Source organism: Camelina sativa, chromosome 9 (genome assembly GCF_000633955.1).
Source record: "Camelina sativa cultivar DH55 chromosome 9, Cs, whole genome shotgun sequence".
Lineage (NCBI taxonomy): Eukaryota > Viridiplantae > Streptophyta > Magnoliopsida > Brassicales > Brassicaceae > Camelina > Camelina sativa.
Genome location: NC_025693.1, coordinates 18,659,248 through 18,671,696, shown reverse-complemented (window position 1 = coordinate 18,671,696; position 12,449 = coordinate 18,659,248). Strand labels below are relative to the sequence as shown.

Here is a 12,449-nt window from a genome sequence, read left to right as displayed (position 1 = left end):
CAAGAAGCCATCATGCACACATAAAAGAAAGATTCAGCTATTTATTCTCACTAGTCGATTACTAACAACTAGGAGATATCCCGTGCTTAAAGCACGGAAGCACAGGTGAACATTTAAAAAAAAATTATAATAAAATAATAAGAGTTATTGTTATATTTTAAAAAAAAAGATATTTTGTTTGAGGTAATATTTATTTTTAATTGTTTTGTAAATATATATATATATATATATTTTTTAAAAATACTAATTATTTTAGAATATTATAGTATTTTATTTTTGACGTAGATTACAATTTTATATTGTTTGTTTGTTGTATTTGCATCATTATTTTGTGAAATATATAGTAGTGTTTTTAATTTTATAATTGTGAGCGAATAAAATTTATTAATTTATCAGCTATATAAATTTAGTTTTACCAACCCGCCAATGTGAAAATTAAAACACAAATTTTATTTTCATAGATTGAGTAATATATTTTTGTTTTTAAAATTTCAAATCACAACATATGCAAAAAAAATCTGTATTTTATTAATCATAAGTATTATATGAATATTCCAAACAATTTGTAAATAAAATAAAATAAAGATGATAGGAGAATCATAATTTGAAATCTTAACAAAATCTTCAAAATATTTATTAAATATAATTATATTGACTACTTGGATATAAAATCTTAGTTTTTGAAATTCTGATTTGTTTATATTTAAAAAATATATTTTGTAATTTCCGTCCATAATTTATTAGAAAGAGAAAATATTTTTTTTTAACTAATAATTATTTAAAATCAATAGTATGCCAATGTAAAACTAAAGAAGAAAATAAAAAATACTTGGAAAAAATTTTATCCGTATTTTTAAAAAATCTTAGCAGTTAATTTTTTTTTTCAAGTACAAATTAGTTTTGATTTGAATAGATTTCTTTTACTTTTCTAGATTTTTTCATATTTGATCTGTCAGCATTTTATTTTTTTTGATTCATTAATTAATATTAATTATATTTTCTAATGGCAATTGAATGTAATTTTTTACACATTTTAAGTTTAGTTTCATATTTGTACTTTTCAATTAATATAGTAGGATGAAAGAAAAAACAGTATTCTTAAAATCACTTGTTATTCAATTGATGATTTTTAAAAATCCTATGTTATTTAACTTGACATTCATGGTAAATCATTTTAAATAATACACAATCTCTTGTTATTCAATCAATAATTTATAAAACTTACTTGAAATCTAGTGTTATTCAAAGTATCACAATTTTTTTTTAAAATGTTACTTTGAATGATTCTAGGAGACTTGTTTTTATTTTTTAGTTGAAAAATATGACTAATAAAATCATACCCTTTGAGACAGAATTTCGAAGGATTTCAGAAAGAAAACATTGGTTCATCGTTTCCGTAACTCTTACGGTACAGCTCTGAGGTTTCCGATTCATAGATGTCACCACCATTGCCTTTCCAGCTTTCTTCATCTGAGCAATGTAGATGATATGGTACTTTTCACCCAGGGTATCAATTTCCTATGCAGTTGTAGTACAAAGGGTTATCAATCCAAATGGTTGTGATGTTAGCAGAAAATATATGATCAGAACAATACAAGTCAAGCCAAGCAATAGTATGGATGCGGGCAGAGTTTTAGCCAGACTTAAATGTTGTCTACTCTCGTGTCATCCGTGAAGAACAACACCTAAACTCTGCCCGCATCACCGAAGCTAAAACAGAGGCTGTTGGCTGCTCTGTTAAAAGTGATGGCTCCAAACTTGAGGATGCCAATGGTGCAATTGTAGCAGCTGTTCGCTCACGTGACCCGAATCGTTTTTGTTCTCACTGCTCTCGCAAAGGACATGACAATTCTGAATGCTTCCCTTCTTCATGGCTACCCCTATTGGTGGCAGGAACAGCAACGTAATAACTCTATCACTAATGTGGCCTCTGGTCAACGAGGTCAAGGTGTTGGATGCTTCTCCAACTCTGGCAGTCGTGGCCGTGGCAGATCCAATCCTTCTCGCATCATCTCCAACAACACAACTGCTCCTTCTATCGGTTGGAACAACGATCAGATGGCTCAACTAATTCAACTACTACAAACTCCTCGTACTACTATCTCCTCCAAAAAACTGTCTGGTAAAGCACAATTTGGTGATATTATTATTAACACAGGAGCTTCTCATCACATGACCGACAACCTTACTCTGTTAACTGATGTCATTGACATCATTCCCTCTACTGTCGTCTTCCCCGATGGCAAGCTATCCCGTGCTATGAAACGGGAAAACTAATTTTGAGCCGTGACTACTACTTACTTGATGTGTTATATGTTCCCGGATTCAACTGCACATTGATCTCGGTTTCTCGTCTTTTGCAACAAATGGGTTGCATTGCCATTTTTACTGACACTTTTTGTGTCTTGCAAGACCGTTTTTTGAGAACTCTGATTGAAGCAGGGAAGAGCGTGACGGGGTTTATTATTTCACAGCTGTTATAGCGGCAAGGGTACATCGAACTGATACAGGACAAGCTTCTCAATCAGAACTTTGGCATCGTCGACTTGGACATCCGTTTTTTTAGGATCTTATCTACTTTACCGGTTTTAGACAATGTGACACTTGATTCTTCTCAATCTACCTCTTTTGAGATTTGTTTTCGGGCTAAACAAACCCGTGGTGTTTTTCCAGAGAGCTCTAATATATTTTTTGAACCTTTCTCTTTAATTCATTGTGATGTTTGGGGGCATTACAAAACTCCTTCTTCTTGTGGTGCACGTTATTTTCTGACTATTGTTGACTACTACTCTCGCGCGGTATGGATTTATCACATGCTTGAGAAATCCGAAGTCACAAATCTACTTAAACAAGTCTTTGCTCTATGTGAACGACAGTTTGGCAAATCGGTCAAGCAAATACGGACTGATAATGGCAGCGAGTTTATGTTTCTATCGTCTTACTTCAGAACACTAGGTATTCTACATCAAACATCTTGCATCGACACTCCACAGCAAAATGGCCGTGTTGAACGGAAGCATCGCCACCTCCTCAATGTTGCACGGGCATGTCTGTTTTGGGCTCGTCTACCAGTTTCTTTTTGGGGAGAAAGCGTGCTGACTGCTGCTCACTTAATCAACTACACACCTACCACTGTCTTGGACGGACTCTCGCCTTATGAAGTTCTTTTCAAGAAGAAGCTAGCTTAACTCTTCGTACCGTGCATCATAAGAGAGCATGAAATGACAGTTTCAGTGGTCACAGTCAACATTGGCTACCGTGTTAACACTTGGTCATGTTGCCGCCGTTCCACTTATCGTCGTAAATACATTAATTTGTTAACTGCAATTTATTTTGGATTCGATTATTCAAATGTGTTTTAATAAGAAATTCTAATCCTTTCTGGTTATGTAGAATTATTTCTTGAGCTCAACATTAGACACAAATACACTTTGTTTGGATAGTTCTATTTCAATTTCAGACATTGAGTTAGAGTTTCAAACGTTCAGCTTAAGTTTTACTCTTCACTTATGTTTTACTCTTCACTTATGTTTAACTAAACAAACTCTATCTCTTTAGTGTTGTGTAATGTTTATTATATTTTTCTCACAAAATGATATAGACATTGCTATTTTACCATGCATTAGATCATGCTTTAAAAGAGACCATTTGAATATGCAGGTGAAATGAAAGTATAAACTGATCATGATGACTCCTCTTTCTATTGTGCTTTGCAGCTCAAGACGATGTTGCTTAAATTCAAAGCTTAATTATGATGCAAATTATGAATGTATCTGAAGCCAAAATGCGTATACATCTTGGATACATTCATATGAGGAAGAGTAGTATAATGGTTATATTAGTTGGGGAAGGGGAAGGTACAGCTGTGTTTGTGTAAACCCAGAAGACTTGCAAAAGGAGAAAGGGCATGTACTTTTGTTTACCTTTACAAGGGCTGTCCTAAATGGCACACTTCCATTATCTCTATTTGAAGTAGACTTGCAAATACGTTTGTCCAACTTTGCTAATTTCATATATAGAGAAGCCTTTGATTACTCAGTGATGTGTCTGCATTTTATAGGATTTTAACAATAGTTTTTGTATTTGTTTTGAGTCTTTTGTTAAGCCCAAGTGTGCTTTTAGAGTCTTTTTAGTCTTGTGTGAGTCTGTACAGGTTCTAGGTTACTTTGGAAGGAAATTGAGTGTTTTGGGGATGAAAATATGCATCTGGAGCTAAATTGGTTGAAGACTGATCGGGCTAGCAAGCAAATGGAGTGAAAGCAGAAAAACATTCCGGATCGACTGATCCTTGCTCGAGATCAACTGATCCTCGCTCGAGATCAACCAGTCCCGTCCCGAAGCAGCTTTTCCTTTTATGTTTCAAACCGACTTTTAGGGTTTTAATTTATTATTTAAGCACGAGGCTCGACCTCTAGATAGATAAGTTTTATTCTACGCAGCTTTTGAGTACTTTCAAGCTTGGGGAGAAGATATCTTATCCTTTCTAACCCTTTGGAGAAGAATTCTGAACCCTTTTATTTCTCTTTGCAATTCAAACATGTTTTCTTCATATTTGATTTGTGGTTGCTGTTGTTCAATGTCTGAGTAGTCTCTCTGTTGGGTTTTGGGTTTCAAAAGGGGTTTTATGATTATCTGAACTTAGGTTGTTAGATTTGGGATTGATCTATTGTGTTCTTCATCTATTGTTGTTCTTAATGCTTAAACTAGATTAGCTACCTAGTTTATGATTGTAGGTTTAATTCATCTAGGCATCAAAAATGTTGTTGAATTGCTTGAAAAGAACATAGGTGAGCAAGATGACCCTTAGCCAACGAAATTTGAAGTTAAGGCACCTTGTAAACAAATCAAACTTGAACTTATTGCTTGCTAGGATAGCTAGATTCAACCGACGGTTTAGAGTTTAATCAATTTCTTTCATAGATAACTAACGCTGCGACAATAGGTTAGTTTTACATTCGAGATTTGAGTTCAATAACAGTATCTAATGCTTTCCCAACATATCATCTGAATTAGTGATCATAACTCCTAATAGACTCCCAACGCCCAATACTTTTCTCTGAATTTAAACACTCTTTATTTTTCTGTTTTAATCGATTACTTGAAAAACAAACTTCCTTTGCCTTAGCTATATACGATCTATACAATTTCATAGCGTATCGTTTGGTCTCTGTGGATTCGATCATGAAGTGTTACGACGACACCACTAGATCGTGGTTGAGTGCACCTTGGGTTTTAGTTGACCTTTGATCAATTTGGCGCCGTTGCCGGGGACCAAAACGCTGCCTTTGAAATTTTAGATTCACGTTTAGTCTAAGGTCTCTTTAATTTTAGTTTACTAACTAGTTCTTGCGATCTTATTCCTTTATTTCAGGTGTATTCACACAAGGAGCAACAAGAAAGCTGATTTGCATATACTAGGAAACAAGGAATTAGCACAGCTTGAACACTAAAACCAGAAAGCAAAAGCCCAGACCAACCCTATGGCTCACGGAGAAGAAGCAGGGGCTCGTCCATCCAACCCTCAACTGGGTATCGTCCAACAACAGCAGAGGCAGGACCAGCAAGAGAAAGCTGCACCAAATCCGCTAGCAATGCAAACAACCTTGAGAGATGAAGATGCTCGAAACAGGCTGTTTGCAAATCGATCTGCAATTCAACCACCCGCTCATGCGAGGCAAGACTATGAGATTAAGCATAGTCTAATCAATTTGGTTCAGAACCGTGTGTTCCATGGTTTGCCATCGGAGAGTCCTCTAGATCACATCAAAGCTTTTGAAAGACTAACTAGTACGACAAGGTCCAATGGTGTCCCCTACGACTACCTGATGCTGACTTTGTTCCAGTTTTCTTTAGCGGATAAGGCGCTGAGATGGCTGAATCTTCTGGATCCTGGATCGCTCACCCCTTGGGCACAATGTAGAGCAACTTTCCTGAACCACTTCTACACCAAATTGCACTCAGCCAAACTGCGAAGCAATATTACTACATTCTCTCAAGGAGGCATGGAGACATTTTGCGAAGCATGGGAGAGGTTCAAGGAGTATCTGAGAGACTGTCCTCACCACGGTTAAACCCAAGAGAACCTGATGAACATCTTCTATGGGAGGCATCGAACAAAAGTACCAGATGGCGTTAGACACAGCTAGCAAAGGAGATTTCTCCACCAACAGCGCAAACGAGGCCAATGCACTGATAGAAAATCTTGTGGCAAGCAATAGCAATCACGGCACAAACTATGATCGTACGGTGCGGGTTAATGCTGTCGAGACTGATGATATTAAGGATCTCACAGCCAAGGTGAATCTCCTACTGAAAAGGGATCATCAAAACGTTAACTTGTGCGAGGAACAAGCCGGGGAATATGCAGATTTCGGAGCTGAGACATACCTTGAGGGTACGGAGGAGATGAACTACATAGGAGGACAAGGAAATTTTCAGAATCGAGGCTTTAACCAGAATTTTAGGAATCATCCTAACCTGTCATAGAGAAGCAACAATGTCGAGAATCCTCAGGATCAAGTCTATCCACCACGTCCTCAGCAGAGCAACGTTGCGCAGGGCTTCCAGAACAAGGGGACAGGCTTTGGAGGATCAAATTTTTAGAAGAAACCTCAAGTCAATAACTTCTCACAAGGTTATCAAGCAGCTCTACCGCAGGCCGCCGTCCCGCAAGAGAGCAAATTGGAAGAGATGATGCATGCTTTGATGGAGAATCAAAAGAAAAACGCCACTGAGGTGAATGTCAAGATCGACATCATGTATTCTGAGTTGAATGGGAGGATAGAATCATTAAACACTCACATGAGAGTGTTGGAGAACCAAGTGGCACAGTCTGCAGCGAGAGTCAAGGCGCCTCCAGGAACACTTCCAGGGAAAAACGAGGCTAATCCAAAAGAATTCGTGAATGTCATCACCCTTCGAAGCGGCAGGGAACTTAAAGAACCAAAGCAAAGAGAAGGGACTGACCAATCCAATAACAAGACTGACCAATCCAAGACACAAGAACAGGAAAGCAACTCTGATGAGGTTCCTAACGAAGCTTCTGATGGCATTGAAATATCTGGTACAGCTACTGCTACGGGAGAGCAACCTTGCAGACCCCAATCGCCTTATGTACCCAAACTCCCTTTCCCTACGCGTCGTAAGTCCAAGATACAGAAGCGAGAATATGAAAAGCTGAAATCAGTGGTAGAAGAACTTCAGGTCAGACTCCCTTTCATCGAAGCAGTAAGGATGGTTCCATCTCTCAAGAAGTACATGAAGGAGATCCTCACCGATAAGCTCAGTTTGGAGAAAGGAGTAATGTATCTCACGCAAGAATGCAGTTCAATGCTCCAAAATCGAATGCCAAAAAAATGTGGAGATCCAGGATAGTTTACTCTGCCTTGCACAATAGGAGATCTCAAGTTCAACAATTGCCTCTGCGATTTGGGAGCTAGTATAAGCCTGATGCCGCTGAACGTTGCTATGCGACTTGGACTGTATACTTTCAAGCCCACTCAAGTGACTCTAGTCCTAGCTGATCGCTCCACTCGTCGTCCAAAAGGGTTGTTGGAGAATTTACCAGTGCAAATTGGAAACTGCTACATACCCATTGATTTCATCGTTTTGAAACTCGACGAAGAATCCCAGGATCCGATCCTACTAGGAAGGCCCTTCCTAGCAACCGCGGGTGCAATGATAAACGTCCGTGAAGGAAAAATTGATCTGCACATGGACGATTTGGTGGTGAGATTCAATTTGGAGAAGGTCGCTAAGAAGCCTACTATCGATGGTCAAACATTCTGGATTGACACTTCACTATAGAGGAGGAAATATCGGAAGAAATCTATGAGCAGGTATGCTCGAATGATCACCTAGCCGTAGCTTTGACAAAAGAGGAACCAGAGCTGTGATATTTGTCTGAGGAGACTGTGAAGATAGCAAAGACACTCGATGCTGCCACAGTTCTGGGACATAAAGTCCTTTTCGTCAATTTGCAAACTGGAGTGACCGATCCGGAAACTGGACTGACCGATCCAACCTCTCCTATGGATATAACCGATAAAAGCATTGGATTGACCATTCTTGAAAATGGATCAACCAATCTTGAAACCTGCTCTGGGACCAAGGAGAACCAGGAGGACTGGAGCGAACTCAAGGCTCCAAAGTTGGATTTGAAACCACTCCCTGAAGGGCTAAGGTACGCTTATCTTGGACCAAACTCCATTTATCCTATTATTATCAATTCTAACATGAATAATATTGAGACTGCACTCTTGCTCTGCGAGCTAAGAAAATATAGGAAGGCTTTGGGCTATTCCTTAGATGATATTTCAGGTATATCGCCGGAGTTGTGCTCACACTGAATTCACCTTGAAGACCCTTCTAAGTCATCCATCGAACATCAACGAAGGCTGAATCCGAACTTGTAGGAGGTGGTAAAGAAGGAGTTTCTCAAGCTTTTGGGTGCCGGAGTTATCTATCCAATCTCCGACAGCATTTGGGTGAGTCTGGACCATGTAGTACCCAAGAAAGGAGGAGTGACGGTCGTTGCGAATGAGAAGAATGAATTGATCCCTACAAGAACAATGAAGGGCCATAGAATGTGCATCGACTATCGTAAGCTCAATGCCGCCACTAGGAAAAATCATTTCCCTCTACCTTTTATCGATCAAATGCTTGAGCGCCTGGCGAACCTCCTGGATGGCTACTCTGGCTTCTTTCAGATTCTGATTCACCTGGATGATCAGGAGAAAACTACTTTCACTTGCCCTTATGGTACATTCGCTTACCGACGGATGCCTTTTGGGTTGTGTAATGCCCCAACTACCTTTCAGTGTTGCATGATGTCAATCTTCTCCGACTTGATAGAGGATATTATGGAGGTATATATGGACGATTTTTGGTGTATGACTCATCTTTCTCTTCGTGTTTGTCTAACTTATGCAAGGTTCTTCAACGTTGTATAGACAAACACCTTGTTCTGAATTGGGAGATATGCCATTTCATGGTCACTGATGGGATTGTCCTTGGTCATTGAATCTCTGAGAAGGGAATAGAGGTTGACAAGGCCAAGATTGAGGCGATGTCCAGTCTACAGCCGCCTAAAACAGTGAAAGATATATGCAGCTTCCTTGGTCATTCTGGATTTTATCGACGGTTCATAAAGAACTTCTCTAAAATAGCTAGACCACTCACCCAGCTGTTATGCAAGGACATCTCCTTTGAGTTTACTGCAGATTGCTTGGAGGCTTTCCTCACAATCAAGCAGGCTCTGATAACAGCTCCAATAGTTCAGCCACCCGATTGGAACCTGTCATTCGAAGTTATGTGTGATGCAAGCAATTTTGCTGTTGGAGCAGTTTTGGGACATCGCAAGGATGGTAAGTTACATGTTGTTTACTACGCTAGCAGGACACTCGATGGGGCACAGACAAAGTATGCCACAACAGAAAAGAACTACTCGCCATAGTTTTTGTGTTTGAAAAATTCAGGTCCTATCTGGTCGGCTCCAAGGTCATTGTACATACCGATCACGCTGCACTACGTTACTTGCTAACAAAAAAAAAAGATGCCAAACCAAGACTGTTACGGTGGATCCTGCTTTTGCAAGAATTTGACCTTGCGATAAGGGACAAGAAAGGAGTAGAGAAAAGCGTAGCAGACCACCTTTCTAGGCTGAGAATCGATGAAGAGATCCCCATAGATGACTGATTACCTGAGGAAAATGTGTATGTGGTCACGACTTTCATGGACTGCTATAAGGAGAAGGCTGATGCCAAGGTTCTTCAACAAATAGGTAACGATTCCCCATGGGTATGCTGATATTGCAAACTACTTGTGTGCTGCCAAAGAACCTCCAAATTTCACTGGATACACTAAGAAAAAGTTCTTACGAGATGTGCGATGTTACTTCTGGGATGAACCTTATCTTTACTAGCATTGTGCTGACGGCCTCTACAAAAGATGTGTTCCAGAATCAGAAGTTCAAGGCATCTTTTTTTACTGTCAAGGTTCCAACTATGCAGGGCACTTCGCTACATTCAAAACCGCGACAAAAGTGCTCCAAGCCGGCCTCTGGTGGCCCACTCTATTCCGAGATGCATACAATTTTGTCTCCCGATGTGACTCTTGCCAGCGACGAGGCAACATAAGTAAGCGGAATGAGATGCCACAAAAATTTATCTTGGAAATCGAGGTGTTTGACAGTTTGGAAATCGAATTCATGGGGCCTTTCCAACCTTCCTATGGCAATCTCTTCATACTTGTGGCAGTGGATTACGTTTCTAAATGGGTTGAGGCTTTAGCAATCCCTACCAATGATTCGAAAGTGGTCCTGAAAATGTTCAAGCACATAATATTCCCACGGTTTGGTGTCCCTAGAGGAGTTATAAGCGATGAGGGAACTCAGTTAATCAACAAATTCTTTGAGAACCTTTTGAGGAAGCATGGCGTGACACATAAGGTTGCTACCCCTTATCATCCACAAACCAGTGGGCAGGTCGAAATTTCAAATCGGGAGATCAAAAGCATTCTAGAAAAGACGGTCAATTCGACTAGGAAGGACTGGTCCTTGAAGCTCGATGATGCATTATGGGTGTATCGGACAGCTTATAAAACGCCTATTGGAACTATCCCTTTCAAGCTGGTTTACGGGAAGTTATGTCACTTACTTGTTGAGTTCAAATATAACTCCCTCTGGGCAACTAAGCAAATGAACTTCAACGTCAAGACGGCAATAGAAAGACACCTTATTCAGCTGAATGAGCTTGATGAAATTTGCATGGATGCTTATGAGAATGCCAGAATATACAAGGAACAGACCAAGGCTTTACACGACAAAAATATTATTCCCAGGAACTTTGTTGCAAATGATTTGGTCCTACTCTTCAACTCAAGGCTGAAGATATTTCCCAGGAAATTGCGTTCTCGTTGGTCCGGCCCTTTTCGAATCAAGGAGGTTATGCCTTATGGTGCTGTTGTGCTTTGGGACCAAGAAGGAAAAGAATTTACTGTTAATGGTCAACGCCTAAAGTCGTACCTTGCGGATTATGATCCGATAGAGGCCTCTCTCCCCCTGGTAGAGCCCCAAGCTGCTTAAGCAGCAAACACAGTCAGGCTCGCGACTCTAAACAAGCGCTAATGGGAGGCAACCCACAGGGTTTGCATTTGCTTACCCTTTTCTTTGGTTTGGTTTTTCTTTTAGGAAATTTTTTTTATTTTTGTTTACTTTGCAGAAACACTCGAGAATCACGTTTGGTAGTGAGATTTATTTTCAAGAACAGGTTCGACACGCAGAAGATGTGAATCCCTTTCAAAGGTATGTTCTGCAGCCGCAGGATCGGCCAATCCAATTTCGGATCAACCGATCTCCGTACCAGGTAAGTAAATCGAGAGAAAAAGAGAAAGGAAGGAAAGAAATTGGTATTTCGGTTTTTGGACTTAAATTGAACTGGCTATACCCGGTTTCGTGTCCAATGTCCCAATACTAAACCTAATTTCTTTTTCCTTCTTCCTTCCTTCTCTCTCGCTGACCCTGACTCCGATTTGCTCCCTCTCTCGATTTCTCATTTGTTTTGATTAAATTCTGGGTTTCTACCACTCGGATTTTCATCCTTTATCCAACCCTTTTGCTGTATCGATCAATCGAACAAGGTAAGTTCTTTCCCCTCCCGATTTTTGTTCGATTTTTGGCGGTTTCTAGGTTTAAGCTTGAAATCTTTGCAATTCTCTCTTCTTCTTTCCAATTGATGAGCGAATTAGTGGGATTAACTGTCCTCAGGGAATTTTGGAACTAGATTTAGGCTGTTGTAGCTTGAATTTAGCATAGGCTTGTAATATATGTTGAATAGTTAGGGAATTTTTCAATTCCATTCTCACATATTGAATTTTTCCTCTCTTGCAGAAGATGCCTAAACGACGCCGCGGTAGTAAGGAGACTGCCACTCCTTCTAACGAGCCACTAACAAGGGTTTGGAATGATGAGGATGCCAAGTGGTTGAAGCTAGTTGCTCAATGCAAGATGGAACCAACTCGTTTTGTTGATCGAGAGCTTTTTGAGAAGATGGCCATACTAGCAGACTTTGATGAGTTGGTAAGGAAACATGGGATTCGATACTTTTGCTGAAAAGGCATGGGACTTACATGAGCAGCTCGCACGAGAATTTCTTGCCACTATACGAGTGGATTTGCCAGGCTGTTCTAACACGATGGCTGAGCACTGTTCGGTCAGATTCTTCTTGCTCAAGAAGCACTACGTCATCTCCATGTTCGATCTCTATGATATCTTTTGTTTCCCTAGAAACAAGCTGTGCAAGATGGAGAAGCTCGATAGCAGGACTGACATTTGGAAACTGATTGGAGCTGGGAATTATGTTTCTCGTGGAGCCAGGCAGTCTCGCATCCGCAACCCAGTCTTTCGAATCACTGCTAAGTTTTGGAGCAACAATATTTATGCTAGGGCTGAG

The 12,449-nt window shown here is 39.8% G+C and overlaps 1 protein-coding gene across 1 annotated transcript; it reads left to right on the top strand.

The window, feature by feature from the left end:
* Nucleotides 6,691-7,806, top strand: LOC104715413. Its single transcript, XM_010432822.1, has 2 exons — nt 6,691-7,324; nt 7,397-7,806. The coding sequence occupies exons 1-2, from the start codon at nt 6,691-6,693 to the stop codon at nt 7,804-7,806; spliced, it is 1,044 nt and encodes a 347-aa protein (XP_010431124.1).

Excerpts from the sequence above, each read along its gene's own strand:
- LOC104715413 (XM_010432822.1), top strand. The coding sequence starts at position 6,691 with ATGATGCATGCTTTGATGGAGAATCAAAAGAAAAACGCCACTGAGGTG. Across the intron at positions 7,325-7,396 it reads GTATCTCACGCAAGAATGCA|GAGATCTCAAGTTCAACAAT; the intron begins GTTCAATGCTCC and ends CTTGCACAATAG.